We start from the raw sequence: 23,054 nt of genomic DNA, 5'->3' as shown, positions 1-23,054 counted from the left end.
CTTGTGTTTCATGGTTATAGAAATATTGGAGCTGGGGGTCGGGGGAGGGGGAGGGGTGTGTTCGACTGCGCGGGGCGGTTGGTGGCGGGAGTTCAGGTGATGAAACTTTCAGGAATACGCCAACCAGACTTGGCAACCCTAAACGTGCCGGAGCTGCGATATCCGAGGTCCCGGACTAATTGATCACCGATGGAGTTACGACAACAGACGTCAGGAATTCGCAGGACGTTCCATTAATTCCAGGCTGGCAGCTGGTGAAGAAATTCCCACCTTCCCTCCAATTCCCAGTCTGACCATCCTTCATTCATTTCTCTACTCCCCACTCCCACGTAACCATCCGATTAATATAGACACAGGCGGGAAGTTCAAAGCATTTTTTATTAAACTATAAGCATCCCATAATAGCAACGGTTGAAGAGCAGGTTACAGATCCGCTGGAGACAGTGACGCAAGCAGATGAGAGTTACAGGGCGAGTGATAACAGGGATGAGTGGGAGCGACCCCAGGACTAGTGAATCAAAACAGTCCAGCGGGAATGGACACCATCGGAAGAGCTGGAATCCTCTTCACAGACCTGCAACTAGAATCAAACACTTAATTAAACCAGCGTAGAAACCAGACAATCTCTGTCCAGGGGTCAGTGACATCACTCTCTGTCCAGGGGTCACTGATATCACTCTCTGTCCAAGGGTCAGTGACATCACTCTCTGTCCAGGGGTCACTGAGATCACACTCTGTCCAAGGGTCGGTGACATCACTCTCTGTCCAGGGGCCAGTGACATCACTCTCTGTCCAGGGGTCACTGATATCAATCTCTGTCCAGGGGTCACTGAGATCACTCTCTGTCCAAGGGTCAGTGACATCACTCTCTGTCCAGGGGCCAGTGACATCACTCTCTGTCCAGGGGTCACTGATATCAATCTCTGTCCAGGGGTCACTGATATCACTCTCTCTCCAGGGGTCAGTGATATCACTCTCTGTCCAGGGGTCAGTGATATCACTCTCTGTCCAGGGGTCAGTGATATCACTCTCTGTCCAGGGGTCAGTGATATCACTCTCTGTCCAGGGGTCAGTGATATCACTCTCTGTCCAGGGGTCACTGATATCACTCTCTTTCCAGGGGTCAGTCATATCACTCTCTGTCCAGGGGTCAGTGAGATCACTCTCTGTCCAGGGGTCACTGAGATCACTCTCTGTCCAGGGGTCACTGATATCACTCTCTGTCCAGGGGTCACTGATATCTCTCTCTGTCCAGGGGTCAGTGATATCACTCTCTGTCCAGGGGGTCACTTAGATCACTCTCTGTCCAGGGGTCACTGAGATCACTCTCTGTCCAGGGGTCAGTGATATCATTCTCTGTCCAGGGGTCAGTGATATCACTCTCTGTCCAGGGGTCACTGATATCACTCTCTGTCCAGGGGTCACTGAGATCACTCTCTGTCCAGGGGGTCACTTAGATCACTCTCTGTCCAGGGGTCACTGAGATCACTCTCTGTCCAGGGGTCAGTGACATCACTCTCTGTCCAGGGGTCGGTGATATCACTCTCTTTCCAGGGGTCAGCGATGTCACTCTCTGTCCAGGGGTCACTGAGATCACTCTCTGTCCAGGGGTCAGTGATATCACTCTCTGTCCAGGGGTCAGTGATATCACTCTCTGTCCAGGAGTCAGTGATATCACTCCCTGTCCAGGGGTCACTGATATCACTCTCTGTCCAGGGGTCAGTGACATCACTCTCTGTCCAGGGGTCAGTGATATCACTCTGTCCAGGGGTCACTGATATCACTCTCTGTCCAGGGGTCAGTGATATCACTCTCTCTCCAGGGGTCAGTGATATCACTCTCTGTCCAGGGGGCACTGAGATCACTCTCTGTCCAGGGGTCAGTGATATCACTCTCTGTCCAGGGGTCAGTGATATCACTCTCTGTGCAGGGGTCACTGATATCACTCTCTGTCAAGGGGTCACTGATATCACTCTCTCTCCAGGGGTCAGTGATATCACTCTCTGTCCATGGGTCACTGAGATCACTCTCTGTCCAGGGGTCAGTGATATCACTCTCTGTCCAGGGGTCAGTGATATCGCTCTCTGTCCAGGGGTCACTGAGATCACTCTCTGTCCAGGGGTCAGTGATATCACTCTCTGTCCAGGGGTCAGTGATATCACTCTCTGTCCAGGGTTCAGTGATATCACTCTCTGTCCATGGGTCACTGATATCACTGTCTGTCCAGGGGTCAGTGATATCACTCTCTGTCCAGGGGTCACTGAGATCACTCTCTGTCCAGGGGTCAGTGATATCACTCTCTGTCCAGGGGTCAGTGAGATCACTCGCTATCCAGGGGTCAGTGATATCACTCTCTGTCCAGGGAGCACTGAGGTCACTCTCTGTCCAGGGGTCACTGAGATCACTCTCTGTCCAGGGGTCAGTGATAGCACTCTCTGTCCAGGGGTCAGTGATATCACTCTCTCTGCAGGGGTCAGTGATATCACTCTCTGTCCATGGGTCACTGATATCACTCTCTGTCCAGGGGTCAGTGAGATCACTCGCTATCCATGGGTCTTTGATATCACTCTCTGTCCAGGGAGCACTGAGATCACTCTCTGTCCAGGGGTCACTGAGATCACTCTCTGTCCAGGGGTCGGTGATATCACTCTCTGTCCAGCGAGCACTGAGATCACTCTCTGTCCAGGGGTCACTGAGATCACTCTCTGTCCAGGGGTCACTGAGATCACTCTCTGTCCAGGGGTCAGTGATATCACTCTCTGTCCAGGGGTCACTGAGATCACTCTCTGTCCAGGGGGTCACTTAGATCACTCTCTGTCCAGGGGTCACTGAGATCACTCTCTGTCCAGGGGCCAGTGATATCACTCTCTGTCCAGGGGTCAGTGATATCACTCTCTGTCCAGGGGTCAGTGATATCACTCTCTGTCCAGGGGTCACTGAGATCACTCTCTGTCCAGGGGTCAGTGATATCACTCTCTGTCCATGGGTCAGTGATATCACTCTCTGTCCAGGGGTCAGTGATATCACTCTCTGTCCAGGGGTCAGTGATATCACTCTCTCTCCAGGGGTCACTGAGATCACTCTCTGTCCAGGGGTCACTGAGATGGGTCACTGAGATCACTCTCTGTCCAGGGGTCAGTGATATCACTCTCTGTCCAGGGGTCAGTGATATCACTCTCTCTCCAGGGGTCACTGATATCACTCTCTGTCCAGGGGTCAGTGATATCACTCTCTGTCCAGGGGTCAGTGATATCACTCTCTGTCCAGGGGTCACTGATATCACTCTCTGTCCAGGGGTCAGTGATATCACTCTCTGTCCAGGGGTCAGTGATATCACTCTCTGTCCAGGGGTCACTGATATCACTCTCTGTCCAGTGGTCACTGATATCACTCTCTGTCCAGGGGTCACTGATGCCTGGGTTGTGCAGCTGTTTGTGGCGGTACTGGGGCTGGATGGCTCTGACACGTACCCTGAGATTGGCCGTCCTGCTGCTCAGTGGTGATGTTCATGACCAAACACGGTGACTTCAGCCAAAGCCAGAGACTGATGCCGGTCTGGAAGCACCACGGTTACATATCGGCCGCACATCCCAATGCACGGGAAGTGCTGAGTTTCTCCGGGGCCGATTGACTGAATCTCTCCACACCTGTCAACATAGCAGAATAGGGATATTAGGAACAGGAGGAGGCAATTCAGTCCCTCAAGCCTTCTCCGCCATGGCTGACCTGTACCTCAACTCCATCTACCCGCCTTTGCTCCATATCCCTCGGTACCCTTACCCAACACAAATCTATCGATCTCAGCCTTGAAAGTTCGCTTTGACTCCCAGCATCCATTGACCAGGGAGTTTACTTGTAGGCAGAGTTTGCCTGCAGCTGGAGTTTGCCTGTAGCCGGGGTTTGCCTGTAGCCGGGGTTTGCCTGTAGCCGGGGTTTGCCTGTAGCTGGGGTTTGCCTGTAGCTGGGGTTTGCCTGTGGCCGGGGTTTGCCTGTGGGCAGAGTTTGCCTGTTGCCGGGGTTTGCATGTAGCTGGGGTTTGCCTGTAGGCAGAGTTTGCCTGTTGCCGGGGTTTGCCTGTAGGCAGAGTTTGCCTGTAGCTGGGGTTTGCCTGTAGGCAGAGTTTGCCTGTAGCCGGGGTTTGCCTGTAGCTGGGTTTGCCTGTAGGCAGGATTTGCCTGTTGCCGGGGTTTGCCTGTAGCTGGGGTTTGCCTGTAGCCGGGGTTTGCCTGTAGCTGGGTTTGCCTGTAGGCAGGATTTGCCCGTTGCCGGGGTTTGCCTGTAGCTGGGGTTTGCCTGTAGGCAGGGTTTGCCTGTAGCTGGGGTTTGCCTGTAGCTGGGGTTTGCCTGTAGCCGGGGTTTGCCTGTAGCCGGGGCTGGCCTGTTGCCGGGGTTGGCCTGTTGCCGGGGTTGGCCTGTAGCCGGGGTTGGCCTGTAGCCGGGGTTGGCCTGTAGCTGGGGTTGGCCTGTTGCCGGGGTTGGCCTGTAGCCGGGGTTGGCCTGTAGCCGGGGTTTGCCTACTGCCGGGGTTTGCCGGGGTTTGTCTTTAGGCAGAGTTTACCTGTAGCTGGGGTTTACCTGGCGTTTGACTTGCCATTGTTATCCAGCGAGTCTCCGATGTGAATCACCGCCCCATTCAGGTTCTCCGTGCAGCAGTCCATCCTGTTGGTGATGGATACGGAGGACACATCGTAGGACTTCAGTAGATCCAGCCTCCACCAGGGCTCCTGCTCGGAAGCAGTGATGGAACAGAATCCCAGGTTGCAGTCAGCACTCGGGTTCCCATCCACTGCATTGATCGCATTTCCGAGGTAACTGTCCAGGCTCGACTGAGTTGCTCTCCCCTGCAGACCCAAGTTCATGTCTAAAGGTTAAACACAGAGATTTGAGATGGTACCACGCAATGGCCCATAACCTGCTCAACTCATTCAAACCAGCACTGCTGATGATGCGGTCCCCTGTGAACCCGCTCACTATCACAAGGCATTGCCCATCTGCTCACTATCGGAGGGCACTGCCCACCTGCTCACTATCACTGCCCATCTGCTCACTATCGGAGGGCGCTGCCCATCTGCTCACTATCGGAGGGCACTGCCCATCTGCTCACTATTGGAGGGCACTGCCCATCTGCTCACTATTGGAGGGCACTGCCCATCTGCTCACTATTGGAGGGCACTGCCCATCTGCTCACTATCACAGGGCACTGCCCATCTGCTCACTATCAGAGTGCACTGCCCATCTGCTCACCATCACTGGGCACTGCCCATCTGCTCACTATTGGAGGGCACTGCCCATCTGCTCACTATCGGAGGGCACTGCCCATCTGCTCTCTATCACAGGGCACTGCCCATCTGCTCACTATCAGAGGGCACTGCCCATCTGCTCACTATCAGAGGGCACTGCCAATCTGCCCACTATCAGAGGGCACTGCCCATCTGCTCACCATCACTGGGCACTGCCCATCTGCTCACTATCGGAGGGCACTGCCCATCTGCTTACTATCACAGGGCATGGCCCATCTGCTCACTATCAGAGGGCACTGCCAATCTGCTCACTATCAGAGGGCACTGCCCATCTGCTCACTATCAGAGGGCACTGCCCATCTGCTCACTATCAGAGGGCAATGCCCATCTTCTCACTATCACAGGGCACTGCCCATCTGCTCACTATCACAGGGCACTGCCCATCTGCTCACTATCGGAGGGCACTGCCCATCTGCTCACTATCACAGGGCACTGCCCATCTGCTCACTATCGGAGGGCACTGCCCATCTGCTCACTATCACAGGGCACTGCCCATCTGCTCACTATCACAGGGCACTGCCCATCTGCTCACTATTGGAGGGCACTGACCATCTGCTCACTATTGGAGGGCACTGCCCATCTGCTCACTATCGGAGGGCACTGCCCATCTGCTCACTATTGGAGGGCACTGCCCATCTGCTCACTATCGGAGGGCACTGCCCATCTGCTCACTATGACTGGGCACTGCCCATCTGCTCACTATCACAGGGCACTGCCCATCTGCTCACTATTGGAGGGCACTGCCCATCTGCTCACTATCACTGCCCATCTGCTCACTATCGGAGGGCGCTGCCCATCTGCTCACTATCGGAGGGCACTGCCCATCTGCTCACTATCACAGGGCACTGCCCATCTGCTCACTTTCGTAGGGCAATGCGCATCTGCTCACTATCACAGGGCACTGCCCATCTGCTCACTATCACTGGGCACTGCCCATCTGCTCACTATCAGAGGGCACTGCCCATCTGCTCACTATCGGAAGGCACTGCCCATCTGCTCACTATTACAGGGCACTGCCCATCTGCTCACTATCACTGGGCACTACCCATCTGCTCACTATCGGAGGGCACTGCCCATCTGCTCACTATCACTGGGCACTGCCCATCTGCCCACAATCAGAGGGCACTCCCCTCTGCTCACTATCACAGGGCACTGCCCATCTGCTCACTATTGGAGGGCACTGCCCATCTGCTCACTATCAGAGGGCACTGCCCATCTGCTCACTATCACAGGGCACGGCCCATCTGCTCACTATCGGAGGGCACTGCCCATCTGCTCACTATTGGAGGGCACTGCCCATGTGCTCACTATCGGAGGGCACTGCCCTTCTGCTCACTATCACTGGGCACTGCCCATCTGCTCACTATCGGAGGGCACTGCCCATCTGCTCACTATCACTGGGCACTGCCCATCTGCTCACTATCGGAGGGCACTTCCCATCTGCTCACTATCAGAGGGCACTGCCCATCTGCTCACTATCTGAGGGCACTTCCCATCTGCTCACTATTGCAGGGCACTGACCATCTTCTCACTATCACAGAGCACTGCCCATCTGCTCACGATCGGAGGGCGCTGCCCATCTGCTCACTATCGGAGGGCACTGCCCATCTGCTCACTATCACAGGGCACTGCCCATCTGCTCACTATCACTGGGCACTGCCCATCTGCTCACTATTGGAGGGCACTGCCCATCTGCTCACTATTGGAGGGCACTGCCCATCTGCTCACTATAGGAGGGCACTGCCCATCTGCTCACTATTGGAGGGCACTGCCCATCTGCTCACTATCTCTGGGCACTGCCCATCTGCTCACCATCACTGGGCACTGCCCATCTGCTCACTATTGGAGGGCACTGCCCATCTGCTCACTATGGGAGGGCACTGCCCATCTGCTCACTATCAGAGGGCAATGCCCATCTTCTCACTATCACAGGGCACTGCCCATCTGCTCACTATCACAGGGCACTGCCCATCTGCTCACTATCGGAGGGCACTGCCCATCTGCTCACTGTCACAGGGCACTGCCCATCTGCTCACTATCGGAGGGCAATGCCCATCTTCTCACTATCACAGGGCACTGCCCATCTGCTCACTATCACAGGGCACTGCCCATCTGCTCACTATCGGAGGGCACTGCCCATCTGCTCACTATCACAGGGCACTGCCCATCTGCTCACTATCGGAGGGCACTGCCCATCTGCTCACTATCACAGGGCACTGCCAATCTGCTCACTATCAGAGGGCACTGCCCATCTGCTCACTATCAGAGCGCACTGCCCATCTGCTCACTATCAGAGGGCAATGCCCATCTTCTCACTATCACAGGGCACTGCCCATCTGCTCACTATCACAGGGCACTGCCCATCTGCTCACTATCGGAGGGCACTGCCCATCTGCTCACTATCACAGGGCACTGCCCATCTGCTCACTATCGGAGGGCACTGCCCATCTGCTCACTATCACAGGGCACTGCCCATCTGCTCACTATCACAGGGCACTGCCCATCTGCTCACTATTGGAGGGCACTGACCATCTGCTCACTATTGGAGGGCACTGCCCATCTGCTCACTATCGGAGGGCACTGCCCATCTGCTCACTATTGGAGGGCACTGCCCATCTGCTCACTATCGGAGGGCACTGCCCATCTGCTCACTATGACTGGGCACTGCCCTTCTGCTCACTATCGGAGGGCACTGCCCATCTGCTCACTATTGGAGGGCACTGCCCATCTGCTCACTATCACAGGGCACTGCCCATCTGCTCACTATTGGAGGGCACTGCCCATCTGCTCACTATCACTGCCCATCTGCTCACTATCGGAGGGCGCTGCCCATCTGCTCACTATCGGAGGGCACTGCCCATCTGCTCACTATCACAGGGCACTGCCCATCTGCTCACTTTCGTAGGGCAATGCGCATCTGCTCACTATCACAGGGCACTGCCCATCTGCTCACTATCACTGGGCACTGCCCATCTGCTCACTATCAGAGGGCACTGCCCATCTGCTAACTATCGGAGGGCACTGCCCATCTGCTCACTATTACAGGGCACTGCCCATCTGCTCACTATCACTGGGCACTACCCATCTGCTCACTATCGGAGGGCACTGCCCATCTGCTCACTATCACTGGGCACTGCCCATCTGCTCACAATCAGAGGGCACTCCCCTCTGCTCACTATCACAGGGCACTGCCCATCTGCTCACTATTGGAGGGCACTGCCCATCTGCTCACTATCAGAGGGCACTGCCCATCTGCTCACTATCACAGGGCACGGCCCATCTGCTCACTATCGGAGGGCACTGCCCATCTGCTCACTATTGGAGGGCACTGCCCATGTGCTCACTATCGGAGGGCACTGCCCTTCTGCTCACTATCACTGGGCACTGCCCATCTGCTCACTATCGGAGGGCACTGCCCATCTGCAGTAACAAGTGGGGTACCACAGGGATCTGTCCTGGGCCCCCAGCTGTTCACAATTTACATTAATGACCTGGATCAGGGAGTCGGATGCAGCATTTCCAAATTTGCAGACGACACTAAACTAGGAGGGGGGGTGGGCTCAGAGGAAGAGACCAGGAAGCTCCAGAGCGATTTGGACAGACTGGGCGATTGGGCGGATAAATGGCAGATGCACTATAATGTGGACAAGTGCGAAGTTATCCACCTTGGGTGCAGGAACGGGAGGGCAAATTATTATTTAAATGGCAATAGATTGGGAGAGGGGGAAGTACAGAGAGACCTGGGTGTTCTTGTACACCAGTCACTGAAGGCGAGCATGCAGGTGCAACAGGCGGTCAAGAAGGCAAACGGTATGCTGGCCTTCATAGCAAAAGGGTTAGAATACAGGAACAGGGATACCTTGCTGCAGCTGTACAGGGCACTGGTGAGACCACACCTCGAGTACTGTGTACAGTTTTGGTCGCCTCATCTGAGGAAGGATGTTCTTGCCATGGAGGGGGTGCAGCGGCGATTCACCAGGCTGATACCAGGAATGGCGGGAATGACCTATGAGGAGAGACTATGTAGTTTAGGGATGTACACACTGGAGTTTAGAAGATTGAGAGGGGACCTCATAGAAGTGTATAAAATTCTGACAGGTCTAGACAGACTGGATGCAGAAGGAATGTTTCCCTTGGCGGGTGAGAACAGAACTAGAGGACATAATTTAAGGATAAGGGCTAAACCATTTAGGACAGAGATGAGGGGGAATTTCTTCACTCAGAGAGTGGTGAACCTGTGGAACTCATTGCCACAGAGGGCAGTGTACGCCAGCTCATTAAATATATTTAAGAGGGAATTAGATATATTTCTACGGGCAAAAGGGGTTAAGGGTTACGGAGAGAAGGCGGGGACGGGATACTGAATTAAAGGATCAGCCATGATCTCATCGAATGGCGGAGCAGGCACGAAGGGCCGAATGGCCTACTCCTGCTCCTATCTTCTATGTATCTATGTATCTATGTATCACTGGGCACTGCCCGTCTGCTCACTATCGGAGGGCACTTCCCATCTGCTCACTATCAGAGGGCACTGCCCATCTGCTCACTATCTGAGGGCACTTCCCATCTGCTCACTATTGCAGGGCACTGACCATGTGCTCACTATCACAGGGCACTGCCCATCTGCTCACGATCGGAGGGCGCTGCCCATCTGCTCACTATCGGAGGGCACTGCCCATCTGCTCACTATCACAGGGCACTGCCCATCTGCTCACTATCGGAGGGCACTGCCCATCTGCTCACTATCACAGGGCACTGCCCATCTGCTCACTATTGGAGGGCACTGCCCATCTGCTCACTATCACTGGTCACTGCCCATCTGCTCACTATTGGAGGGCACTGCCCATCTGCTCACTATTGGAGGGCACTGCCCATCTGCTCACTATAGGAGGGCACTGCCCATCTGCTCACTATTGGAGGGCACTGCCCATCTGCTCACTATCTCTGGGCACTGCCCATCTGCTCACCATCACTGGGCACTGCCCATCTGCTCACTATTGGAGGGCACTGCCCATCTGCTCACTATGGGAGGGCACTGCCCATCTGCTCACTATCACAGGGCACTGCCCATCTGGTCACGATCGGAGCGCACTGCCCATCTGCTCACTATCAGAGTGCACTGCCAATCTGCTCACTATCAGAGGGCACTGCCCATCTGCTCACTATCAGAGGGTACTGCCCATCTTCTCACTATCACAGGGCACTGCCCATCTCCTCACTATCACAGGGCACTGCCCATCTGCTCACTATCACTGGGCACTGCCCATCTGCTCACTATCACAGGGCACTGCCCGTCTGCTCACTATCGGAGGGCACTGCCCATCTGCTCACTCTCACAGGGCACTGCCCATCTGCTCACTATCACAGGGCACTGCCCATCTGCTCACTATCACAGGGCACTGCCCATCTGCTCACTATCAAAGGGCACTGCCCTTCTGCTCACTATTGGATGGCACTGCCCATCTGCTCACTATCACAGAGCACTGCCCATCTGCTCACTATCAGAGGGCACATCTTGTCCCTCTGTCTTTCTCCCATACTCACTCTCTCTCCCTTTCTCGCCATCTCGCTCTGTCTCTTTCTCTCTCTGTCTGTCTCTGTCTCTGTCTCACTCTCACTCTCTCTCTGACCCTTTCTCTCACTCTCTCTCTCTGTCTCTCTCCCTTTCTCTCCTTCTCTCTCTGTCTCTCTCTCTCTCTGTCTCTGTCTCTTTCTCTCACTCTCTCTCTGCCTCTCTCCCTTTCTCTCCTCTCTCTGTCTCTCTCTCTCTCTGTCTCTCTCTTTCTCTCGCTCTCTCTCTCTCACTCACCCCCTTGTAATGATATCAGCAAATAGTGATGTTATTTGCCTGTTTGATTATCATGCCTTTCCAGCATAGTTGCATGTATTGATTACTTATGCCTGACCAGCAGAGGCCATGTGAGAGACAAGCAGTTTGGTTTAGTTTCAGTTTCGTTCCAGATGCATCACTAGCAGGGTGTCTCCTGAAATGCTGTATAAAGAGTTGAACAGACTTTAGATTAAAACTCATTCTCTTTCATAAATGTCTCGTCATTGAACCCACAAAGAAATCAATACATGGTGTCAAAAGTGATTGAAAGAGATGAAGAGAAAAAATCTGAAGTTAAATCAGCTCTCCACAAATTAGCAAGCCAAAAGAGAACATCGTTGCTTACCATTGGAGAATAGCTAATGAAGTGAAAAATGGAAGGTTTACACCCACCGGCGACGCTTCAGTTGACAGGTAATGTGGCTGAAAATTGGAGGAGGTTCAAACAACTTGTGGGGTTGTATTTAGTGGCAATCGGAGCTGACGAGAAAAGTAATAAAAAGAAATCGTCACTGTTCTTACATGTCGTGGGTGATAAAGCGCTGGAGGTGTATAATAACTTCACATTCGCTGTTGATGGAGACAAAATGAAACTAGATAAAATAATGGAACAGTTTGAGGCCTACTGCATACCTAAATGTAACGTGACGTTTGAGAGGCACAGATTTTTCACATGTGTACAGAAAACGGGTGAGACTATTGATCAGTATGTGACTGAACTGAGAAACCGAAGCAAATCGTGTGAATTTGGGGGACTGACAGACTCGCTGATAAAAGACAGACTGGTGTGTGGTATTCCAGATAATGGTCTAAGGGAAAGACTGCTAAGAGAGCAAGATCTAGACCTGGGAAAAGCCATAGCACTGTGTAGGGCTACAGAGACTGTGAAGTTGCAGGCAAAGGAGCTGTTCAGTGACAGTAGCTGCAACGTGGATGCAGTGAGAATGAGCGGATACAAACCGTTTAACAAAACGAGCGCCAATGTGAAATAAGAGGCGTGGCCAGCGAACGAAAATGAAAGGGACAATCGAAAGTCATGTAGTCGATGCGGTACACAGCATCCACCAAAAAAGTGTCCAGCATATGGTAAAAAATGCAATAATTGCAACAAAAACAACCATTATGCCCGTTGCTGTAAGAACCAAGTGCAACAAAGCAAGGTCCATGCAGTAGATGAAAGCGAGATAGAGGAGTTCTATGTAGATGTTGTGTCTGAAAACAAAAAAGAAGAAAGAGACTGGATGTTGACACTAAAAGTGAATGACATATACATTCCATTTAAATTGGATACTGGAGCACAAGTTAATGTGATATCAGAGACTGATTTTAAGAAAATTAGACCCAGACTAAAGATACATGGAATAAAAGTGAAAGTGACAGGATACTCAGGTACTGATATACCAGTGAAAGGAAGATGCATTGTCAAAGTAACACACAAGGACAGAGAGCACATGCTAGCATTAATCGTGGTGCCAAAGGATGTGCAGGCCATACTAGGTTTAAAAGCCTGTGAGAGACTGAACCTGGTAAAGAGAGTCCTCGTTGTGGAAAGCGAATGAGAGACAGTCTATGATGAACTCATGAAAGAGTACAAAGACCTATTTAAGGGTCTAGGCTGCATTCCAGGAGAACACACGATCAGAGTAGATAAAAGTATGACACCGGTCATACATCCATGCAGAAAAGTTCTGTTTGCTCTTCAAAAGCAACTGAAGGCAGAGTTGGACAGGATGGAAAGCCTGAACGTGATTCAGAAGATAGATGAGCCAACTGAGTGGGTGAGTTCCCTCGTCGTAGTGGACAAAAAGAATGGAAAGCTCAGAATTTGCCTGGATCCAAGAGATCTAAACAGAGCAATAAAGAGAGAGCACTTCAAGCTTCCTACACGTGAGGAAATCATGGCACAGTTTGCAAATGCAAAGTATTTCAGCAAGTTAGATGCATCATCAGGATTTTGGCAGATGAAATTAGACGAAGCAAGTTCAAGACTGTGCACGTTCAACAGTCCATTTGGCAGATACAGATTCCTAAGGTTACCATTTGGCATTGCCTCAGCTCCTGAAGTGTATCACAAAACAATTCATATGATCTATGAACACCTGGAGGGAGTTGATACATCAATGGATGACATCATAGTATGGGGAACCACGAGAACTGAGCATGACGAGAGACTGAAAAAAGTGCTGGAAACAACAAGGAAAACAAACCTGAAGCTGAATAGAGAGAAATGCCAGCTCGGGGTGACAGAACTGACATTCGTGGGAGATATCCTTAGCAGTGAGGGCATCAGGCCAGGTCCCAGAAAGGTGTCCGCCATTGAGAATATGCCAAAGCCACAATGCAAAAAGGACGTGCAGAGGTTTAATGGAATGATCAACTACATGGGGAAATTCATATCCAACCTCTCAGAAAAGATGGCGCCACTGAGAAGACTAACTGAAAAGAACATAGAATGGGAATGGAATCATGAGCATGAGAAGTCATGGAGCGATCTAAAGAAACTGCTCACAGAGAAACCAGTTCTGAGGTTTTATGACCCAGCGAGACCCATCAAGATATCATCAGATGCATCACAGAGTGGGCTCGGTGCCGTTCTTCTGCAACAATATGACTACTGGCAACCTATTGCATATGCATCGCGCTCAATGACAGACGCGGAGACGCGATATGCTCAAATAGAAAAGGAGCTGCTCAGCATCACATATGCCTGTGAAAGATTTCACCAGTTTGTGGCAGGACAAGCAATCAGTGTAGAGACTGACCATAAGCCCTTGATTGCATTGTTCCAAAAGCCACTAAATAGCTGTCCGCTTAGAATACAAAGAATGATGATCAGGCTGCAACGCTATACACTGAATGTTGCGTACACACCGGGTAAGCTGATGTATACAGCAGACACGTTGTCCAGAGCTGTTGACCCAAGAGAGCCCGCAAACACCACAATGGATGAAAAAGTGAACGCTTACGTGGACATGATCACAAGTGCACTGCCCATAGCAGATGCAAAAATGGAGCTCATAAAGAATGAGACAAACAAAGATGAAACAATGAGACGACTGAGGAAAAGCATCTTGGATGGATGGCCCAACATGAAGCAAGACTGCTCACCTGACATAGCAGAGTACTGGAACTGCAGGGCGGAACTATCACTGGTCGAAGACATCATCTACAAAGGAAGTAAAATAGTTATCCCAAAAAGTCTGAGAAAAGAGATGCTAAAAAAGATCCATGGAGGACATCTGGGAATCGAAAAGTGTAAGAAAAGAGCACGAGAGGTGATGTACTGGCCACGAATCAACCAAGATGTGACAAATGAGGTGTCAAACTGCACAATGTGCCTGAAATATCGAGCAAGCAATCTGGTAGAACCACTAAAGCCACACCCAGCACCAGACAGACCTTACCAGAAGGTAGGCGCTGACCTATTCATATGTCAAGGGAAGGACTATCTTGTAGTAACAGATTTTACTCCCTGTATCCAGAGGTTTGTAGACTGTGCACCACCACTGCAGATGCTGTGATAACATGTATGAAAGCCATATTCTCCAGACATGGCGTGGCAAGCGAGGTCTTCACAGACAACGGACCTCAGTTTTACAATGCAAATTTCCGACACTTTGCCAAAGAGTGGGACTTTGTCCACACAACGTCAAGTCCTCATTTTCCACAGTCCAATGGTCTAGTGGAAAAATCGGTCCAGACAGTGAAAAGACTGATGTACAAGGCAAAAGACAGTGGAACTGACTTCTACCAGAGCATGCTTATATACCGCACAACGCCGCTCGAGTGTGGTAAGTCACCAGCCCAACTCCTGATGGGACGTCGGCTAAGGTCAAACCTACCCATCCCGGAGAACCTCCTGAAAACAAAAGAGGGGGAGAAAGTGAGGAAGATCAAAGAACAACAGAAAGAAAAGCAAAAGTACTACTATGACAGAGGAACACAAAACCTACCTGAACTCCACACTGGTGACCAAGTAAGGTTCAAAGACAAAACAAACACATGGACTCAGAAGGGAACTGTCCTGAGTGAAGTTCAACCAAGATCATACACCATTCAGACAGATGAGGGTGCTGTTCTGAGAAGAAATCATCGAGATCTTCTCATGGGACCAGCCACAGCAGGTCAAGAGACTGATACTGTTGAACAACCTGATCACACAGCTGAAAACCAATCATCTGAGGCAACAACTCAGATTCAAGGACAATCAATCAGAAAATCCTCAAGACACGTGAAGCCTCCTGAGAGACTCATTGAGCAAATTTAAGGACCATTGTTATAGAAGGAAGTAATGTTATCTTATTCTTTCTTCAAGTTCTAGTGTATTGACATATTTCATGTGCACACACAAAGCAAGGTTAAAAAACCTTGATCATGATAATGATAATGTAAGTTCATTAAGTGTTACAGTTAAAATGCAGATTAATACAAAGAAAACATGTTGTTAGTTAAAAGTAAAAGGCCTAGAAATTCAGTCTGGACACATTTGGGGCGCTAAAGTCGGGCGATCGCTAAAGTTAGCGCCCGCCGGAAAGTGTAGGCCACATCACCGAAGTTCAGTAGAGTTGGCCAAGAGTTTGGCCGAGCGCTGAAACTGGCGTTGCAATGCTCTCTTCAGGCGCTAAGCCGGCGATGCGGCCTGATAACGCCGAGGCCGGGCGCAGCGCAGGTGCGGTCATGTTTTGATTGACAGCAGACACCCTGACGCCGTCCAGCTCTTAAAGGGGGAAGGGTCGACTTTGACTGCTGCCACGCCCTGCATACTGGAGCCCTGCAGCTAGGCCTCAACACTGCTGGTGGGCCAAAATAGCGCCTGGAGCCATGGAGAGGGCCCGTGAACGAGCGCAGCGCTTCTCAGAGCATGCTCTGAGGGTGCTGATTAATGGTGTCGAAAACAAAAGAGAGATCTTGTGCCCGGACAGTGGCAAGAAGGCTCCCAGGAGCCAGTACAGGAAAGCCTGGAGGAAAATCGCCCGCAGGGTGTCATCCACCTGCGATGTCCCCAGGAGTGCGGACCAATGCCGCAAGAAGTACAACGACCTCACTCGGATGGTGAAGGTGAGTACCCTTTCCAGTGTCCTCCTCATCCTTGCATGTGCACCTCACATTATGGGCAAAGGGACCTCAAAGGACTAATGGGCAGCCCTCCTCCCGCAGCAATGGCACTGGCATGATCATCAATAGCACTTTCTGCACTTAACACACGGGCCAAGCTATTCGACCATGGGAGGCAGTGCACACAGCAACAGGGCACCACACTGGCCAAGCTATTCAACCATGGGAGGCAGTGCACACAGCAACAGGGCACCACACTGGCCAAGCTATTCGACCATGGGAGGCAGTGCACACAGCAACAGGGCACCACACTGGCCAAGCTATTCGACCATGGGAAGCAGTGCACACAGCAACAGGGCACCACAATGTACTTAGAGGCCGTCCTTTCTCTTGCAGGCCAAGCTGGCGTGGAATTTGAGGAGCCAGTCTGACAACGGTGGAGGCCGTCCCGAGTACCAGGCGCTCAGTGAGCTGGAGGAGAGCGTGGCTCGACTCATGCATGCCCGGGTGACTGGCCCTGTTGCGATCGGAGATGCGGACCCTGTACTGGGACCCACTGGTAAGGACATGACCGGTTGGACCTCTGTCGTTGCCCTTGCGCTTCAGATCTACATCCTTTCGCACTGACCGTCAAATGCGCATAATGCCACCACTCAGGCCTCCCTCGCTGACGCCCTGTCCTCACTCTAAAGCTACTCTTGTGCCTTCCTGCTTTCAGCTGGTGAGGAGGAGGTGGTCCCTGAAGCTCAGAGTGCCAGGCCCTTGGAGGAGGAGGACGACGAGGACCAGGAGGAAGGCGGCACATCGGGGGAACCCTCATCCACGCCAGGGGATGGCAATGGAGGGGAGACGTCTGGCCTGCAGGAGAGCCAGGGGGAAGTGTTGCAGGGGAGGGCAGATCCTGGGTCCAGTGGGCTCGAGGCACGCGGGAAGGGTCCGGCAGCACGCCGGCCTTCTCCCCAGAGGGGGGAGGTGTTGCAGGGGAGGGCAGATCCTGGGTCCAGTGGGCTCGAGGCACGCGGGAAGGGTCGGCCAGCTCGGCGGCCTTCTCCCCAGAGGGAGAGTCCGCCCTCCAGTCCGGAGACGGTCCTCGCCCAGGAGGTGCGCCTCCTCGATGAGATGTCGGCGGCGTCTGAGCGGCGCCACCAGGAGTTCATGGGGGTTGTGCAACAGATGCCTCAGGCCATTGAGTCCCTGGCTCATAGTGTGGTCGCTTTCGGGGAATCACAGGCCAGGGGGGTCGAACAACTCGCAGCAGCGCACGACAGGGGTGTCCAGCAACTCGCGGCAGCCCAGGACGTGACTTGCGAGATGAGTGGTGCCGTCCAGACACTGGCAGAGCCGATGCGGGCACATACCAGGGCAGCTCGGGCACTCACTTCTGCCACACTCGCTGTGGCGCGGAAGCATCGCCAGGGCACCCGCCGCCCTGCTGCAGCACAGCGGTCTGGCCTCCACCAGATTGCTGCGCTTGCTGCACTGCCAGCCCGGCCGAGTGCCAGTGTCTCTGGCGAGCAGCGCGCGCCTGCCATCAGCCAGCTTGCCCCCATTGGTGCAGCCGACACTGCCACTCCCCCAGCCAAGGTGCGACAAGCTGCTGCTGAGACTGATGCTGGCCAGCCACAGCTGCAGCAGTCAGCAGCCGGCCCCTCCCGGGCCGGGCCTCGTCTAGGCCGACCCCCAAGGGCATCTGGCGACACGCATTGTGGCCCTCATGAGCCTTCCCCCAGCCTTGCCACACGCGCAGGGCCCAGGTTGAGGCGGAGCAGCAGGTCGGGCAGGGGCCAGAGAAGCCTGTCTAAGGACTCGCCCTCTCGGCACACCCATTAGAGTGTGGTGATAGCGGTTTTTTTTATATTGGGGGGCTTGTGTTCTGGGGGGGCATTATTTTGGTAAGTCCGAGGATCAAGGCATTTTTTGTTTTTATGTGGGTGTTTGTGTTGTGGAGGGGGGGGCTTATTTTTGTAAGGCCGATGATGAAGGCCATTTGGATGGCCAAGTTTTGTTAGTCCTCCCCAGGTTTTGGGAGTGACAGATGTTTTTGACTGTTTTTTGGGGGTCTTGTCTGTTTTTCTGTTTCATGTGGGAAGGGCCCTGAGTTTGTGAAATAAAGCTTTTTATTTATTCAGCATGTCCACGTCTCAGGTTTCAAGTGGTTGTTGCGTTAACCGGCTGAGGGCTTGCGGTGCGGCTGCCTTCAGGTGCGTTCATTGCCACAGCCCATTCCCTGACAGGGGGGCCTAGAAGTGTCGATCAATGAGCCCCCGGCGGACGGCCCTTGGACCTTGTGGCTCCCTCCTGGGCTGGTACTCCTCCTCCTCCTCCTCCTCCTCCTCATGGTCCTCCTGCTCGTCCTCCTGAGGTGGTGGTGCAATGTCAGGTGGCAGTGCCTGAGTCCTGCGGATAGCCAGGTTGTGCAGCATGCAGCAGACGACGACGAACTGGGAGACTCTATCCGGCGAATACTGTAGAGATCCGCCGGAACGATCCAGGCAGCGGAACCGTTGCTTGAGGACGCCTATCGTTTGCTCTATGATGTTCCTTGTGGCTTGATGGCTTTCGTTGTATGCCTCCTCCACTGGGGTCCTGGGCGCGCGGAGCGGGGTCATGAGCCATGTACACAAAGGGTAGCCCTTGTCCCCGATAAGCCATCCCCTTGGTGGAGGCTGTGCCTCGAACATGTCAGCCACAGTAGTCTGGCGCAGGATAAATGCATCGTGGCTGCTTCCTGGGAAGCGGGCATTGACAGCTAGGATGCGCTGCCTGTGGTCACACACCAGCTGTACATTTAGGGAATGGTAGCCCTTCCGGTTGCGGTAATCCTCGGCATTGTGGATAGGTGCCCGCATAGCCACATGCGTGCAGTCAATGGCGCCCTGCACCATGGGGAAGCGCGCGATCCTGGCAAATCCAACTGCACGCTGCTCCTGCCTCTGTCGGGTCATGGGGAAGGAGATGAATTGGTGTCTCCTCGCGAAAAGTGCATCGGTGACCTGCCGGATGCAGCGATGCGCGGCGAACTGGGAGATGTTCGCTATGTCCCCAGCAGCGGCTTGGAAGGAGCCGCTTGCATAAAAGTTCAGAGCCACCGACACCTTCACTTCCACCGAGCGAGACGTCCTGCACATCAGCTGTGGACGCAGATCTCTGTGAAGCAGCTGGCAGATCTCTGCAACCACCTCCCTTCTGAAGCGCAGCCTCTTAACACAATGCGCCGCAGTCATGGCGAGATAGGACACTTGCTGCCGGTATTGCCTGAGTGGGTAAGGCCTACGTTGCCGACGCCTGATGGCCCCTCTGCGTCTAGGCATGGCTGGCCCTCTCTCACAGCGTCTGCGAGCCCTTCGCACATAATGCTGCAACTGAGGGTTGGACCCCCATACAGCCCCCATAATAAAGTTGAAAACAGTGAAATCAAATGAATCAAATGTCAAAGCACTGGCCAGAAGCCAAAAATACCTCTCCTATGTTGTCCCAAATCAGTAAGCTCTGTCCCTTGGTCTCTGTCCAGAAATCCAAAGCAGTAAAGTCATTGCAGCAAAATGGCTGGGCTTTATAGGTCAGTGTAAGTGCCCTTTAATTAGCGCTCCCCGAGGCCCACAGGGCCTCTGTTGCGTTCCACTTCACAGTTCTTAGCAGCGCCACACCCACATTGGGCGGGCGCCACTGAATTTCCGGTTTGGGGCGCACAAACAGCGTTGCACGACGAAATGACGTCATAAGCTGCGCGCGCAGCTGAGCGGGCGCAAGCACTTTGCGCCGGCGCTATATGTCAACTGAATTTGGGCGTTGGCGCAGATCGGTCTGCGCCCGGGCGCTAAGTGCCTAGCGCTGGAAATATACCCCTCTTATGGCGTTACCGGCTGGCGCAACCAACTGAATTTCTAGGCCAAATACTTTTGTTTTAAGAAAAGGAGATGTAATGATATCAGCAAATAGTGATGTTATTTGCCTGTTTGATTATCAGGCCTTACCAGCATAGTTGCATGTATTGATTACTTATGCCTGACCAGCAGAGGTCATGTGAGAGATAAGCAGTTTGGTTTAGTTTCAGTTTCATTCTAGATGCATCACTAGCAGGGTGTCTCCTGAAATGCTGTATAAAGAGTTGAACAGACTTTAGATTAAAACTCATTCTCTTTCATAAATGTCTCGTTATTGAACCCACAAAGAAATCAATACACCCCTTTCTCTCCATCTCTCTCTCTCTCTGTCTTTCGCTCTCTCTCTGTGTCTGTCTCTTTCCCTCTCTCTCAGTTTTCTGTCTGTTTCTCTCTCTCGCTCTCTGCCCGTCTATTTCTCTCTCTCTCTCTCTCTCTCTCTATCTCTGTCCCGATCACAAATCACATCCACAGCCATTTCAGAAGACTGTTCGGTCCTTACCTTCATTAATATGGGCTTTTCCCAATCCAGACACCACGAGGATAACGGCACAGACTCGGAGAAACATCCTGAGGAGACACGGACAGTAATTTAACACCTAATCTCGTTCCAACTCACAAATAATTCTTCAACGCTTTTCCCAATTAACATCAGCTCAGTGACCTCACATAGTCGGAGAAAAAACAGTTAATGACAGGCTAAGCTAGCGAGAGAGAGAAACTGGTATTATGTGTTTCCACAGTAACCCGTCCATATAGCTCAGTAATGTCCCAAAGCCGCACATTTCAGCACAGTCACTGCTTGAAGCACAGCGAGACCCCCCTGTAAATATTAACGCACCCCTGGAGACCCCCTGTAAATATTAACACACTCCCGGAGACCCCCTGTAAATATTAACACACCCCCAGGGATCCCCAGTAATTATTAACACACTCCCGGAGACCCCCTGTAAATATTAACACATTCCCGGAGACCCCTGTAAATATTAACACACTCCCGGAGACCCCCTGTAAATATTAACACACTCCTGGAAGCCCCATGTAAATAGTAACACACTCCCAGAGACCCCCTGTAAATATTAACATACTCGTAGGGACCCCTGTAAATATTAACACACTCCCAGAGACCCCCTGTAAATATTAACACACTCCCAGAGACCCCCTGTAAATATTAACACACTCCCAGAGACACCCTGTAAATATTAACACTCCCGGGGACCCCCTGTAAATATTAACAAACTCCCGGAGACCCCCTGTAAATATCAACACACTCCCGGAGACCCGCTGTAAATATTAACACACTCCCGGAGACCCCCTGTAAATATTAACACACTGTTAGGGACCCCTATAAATATTAACACACTCCCGGAGACCCGCTGTAAATATTAACACACTCCTGGGGACCCCCTGTAAATATTAACACACTCCCGGAGACCCCCTGTAAATATTAACACACTCCCGGAGACCCCTGTAAATATTAACACACTCCTGGAGGCCCCATGTAAATAGTAACACACTCCTGGAGACCCCCTGTAAATATTAACACACTCCCGGAGACCCCCTGTAAATAGTAACACACTCCCGGAGACCCGCTGTAAATATTAACACACTCCCAGGGCCCCCTGTAAATATTAACACACTCGTAGGGACCCCTGTAAATATTAACACACTCCCGGAGACCCCCTGTAAATATTAACACACTCCTGGAGACCCCATGTAAATATTAACACACTCCCGGAGACCCCCTGTAAATATTAACACACTCCCAGATTCAGCCTGTAAATATTAACACACTCCCAGAGACACCCTGTAAATATTAACACACTCCCGGAGACCTGCTGTAAATATTAACACACTCCCGGAGACACCCTGTAAATATTAACACTCCCGGAGACCCCCTGTAAATATTAACACACTCCCAGATTCACCCTGTAAATATTAACACACTCCCGGAGACCCCCTGTAAATATTAACACACTCCCAGATTCACCCTGTAAATATTAACACACTCCCAGAGACACCCTGTAAATATTAACACACTCCCGGAGACCTGCTGTAAATATTAACACACTCCCGGAGACCCCCTGTAAATATTAACACACTCCCGGGGACCCCCTGTAAATATTAACACACTCCCGGAGACCCCCTGTAAATATTAACACACTCCCGGAGACCCCGTGTAAATATTAACACACTCCCGGGGACCCCCTGTAAATATTAACACACTCCCGGAGACCCCCTGTAAATATTAACACAGTCAATGACAGAGCCCTTGTTGCTGTGCACAGCCATGCTCGGTATATTTAACAGGTTTTATAGAGAGGAGCGGGGCTGGAGGTTTGAAAAGGTCCCTCTTACCTGGAGAGTTTTGATTGACGGTATTCGGAAGGGCACAGTCTGTGGTAAGAAGTGCTGTGTGTTGCTCTCCTGCCAAATTTATACCCTCCTTATCGCCCCGATTCCCACTGTTGCTCAATGTATCCGTCGCTGGCCAAACCCTTCATTCCGAGACAGTGCAACAGAGGGGAGGAGGGCGAGTGGGGTGAGAAATCAGCAAACACTCGTCTGTTCTGGGAAACTGAGATAAGGAGAAAGAATGAGAAGGAGGGACAGAGAGGCAAACAGACAGAGACAGACAGACAGAGAGAGAGAGAGAGAGAGAGAGAGACAGAGACAGACAGTCAGAGAGAGGCAGAGAGAGAGAGAGACAGAGAGAGAGAGAGACAGAGAGAGAGAGAGACAGAGAGAGAGACACAGAGAGAGAGAGATACACAGAGACAGCGAGAGAGAGTGAGATAGAGAGAGACAGACAGAGACAGAGAGAGAGCGAGATAGAGACAGAGAGAGAGTCAGAGAGAGACAGAGAGAGAGAAAGGGACAGAGACAGAGAGAAAGACAGAGAGAAAGAGACAGAGAATCACATAGGCATAGACATAGAGACAGCGAGAGATAGAGAGACAGAGAGAGAGAGAGAGAGGAGACAGAGAG

The 23,054-nt window shown here is 52.2% G+C and overlaps 1 protein-coding gene across 1 annotated transcript; it reads right to left on the bottom strand.

Moving 5' to 3' along the window:
* Positions 1-359: 359 nt before the first annotated feature.
* LOC147116844 (fucolectin-4-like) lies at positions 360-22,533 on the bottom strand. The gene is made up of 5 exons (XM_085987247.1): positions 22,425-22,533; positions 20,569-20,636; positions 4,576-4,861; positions 3,471-3,647; positions 360-580 (listed from the first exon to the last, which is right to left on the bottom strand). Exons 2-4 carry the CDS (start codon positions 20,633-20,635, stop codon positions 3,494-3,496), a joined length of 507 nt encoding a protein of 168 aa, XP_085843373.1. The 5' UTR covers position 20,636; positions 22,425-22,533; the 3' UTR covers positions 360-580; positions 3,471-3,493.
* Positions 22,534-23,054: the final 521 nt, after the last annotated feature.

Source organism: Somniosus microcephalus, chromosome 5 (genome assembly GCF_052327205.1).
Source record: "Somniosus microcephalus isolate GS21.2 chromosome 5, FLI_Smic_1.0, whole genome shotgun sequence".
NCBI lineage: Eukaryota > Metazoa > Chordata > Chondrichthyes > Squaliformes > Somniosidae > Somniosus > Somniosus microcephalus.
Note: the sequence above shows the minus strand (reverse complement) of the source record. Positions and strands in the feature narration are given on the sequence as shown.

What these genes read in the sequence shown, in the direction of transcription:
- LOC147116844 (XM_085987247.1), bottom strand. Translation starts at nt 20,635, where the DNA reads ATGTTTCTCCGAGTCTGTGCCGTTATCCTCGTGGTGTCTGGATTGGGA. An exon ending in AAAAGCCCATATTAATGAAG is followed by an intron (nt 4,862 to 20,568) that starts GTAAGGACCGAA and finishes TTTAACCTTTAG; the next exon opens with ACATGAACTTGGGTCTGCAG. An exon ending in AATGGCAAGTCAAACGCCAG is followed by an intron (nt 3,648 to 4,575) that starts GTAAACCCCAGC and finishes CTATGTTGACAG; the next exon opens with GTGTGGAGAGATTCAGTCAA.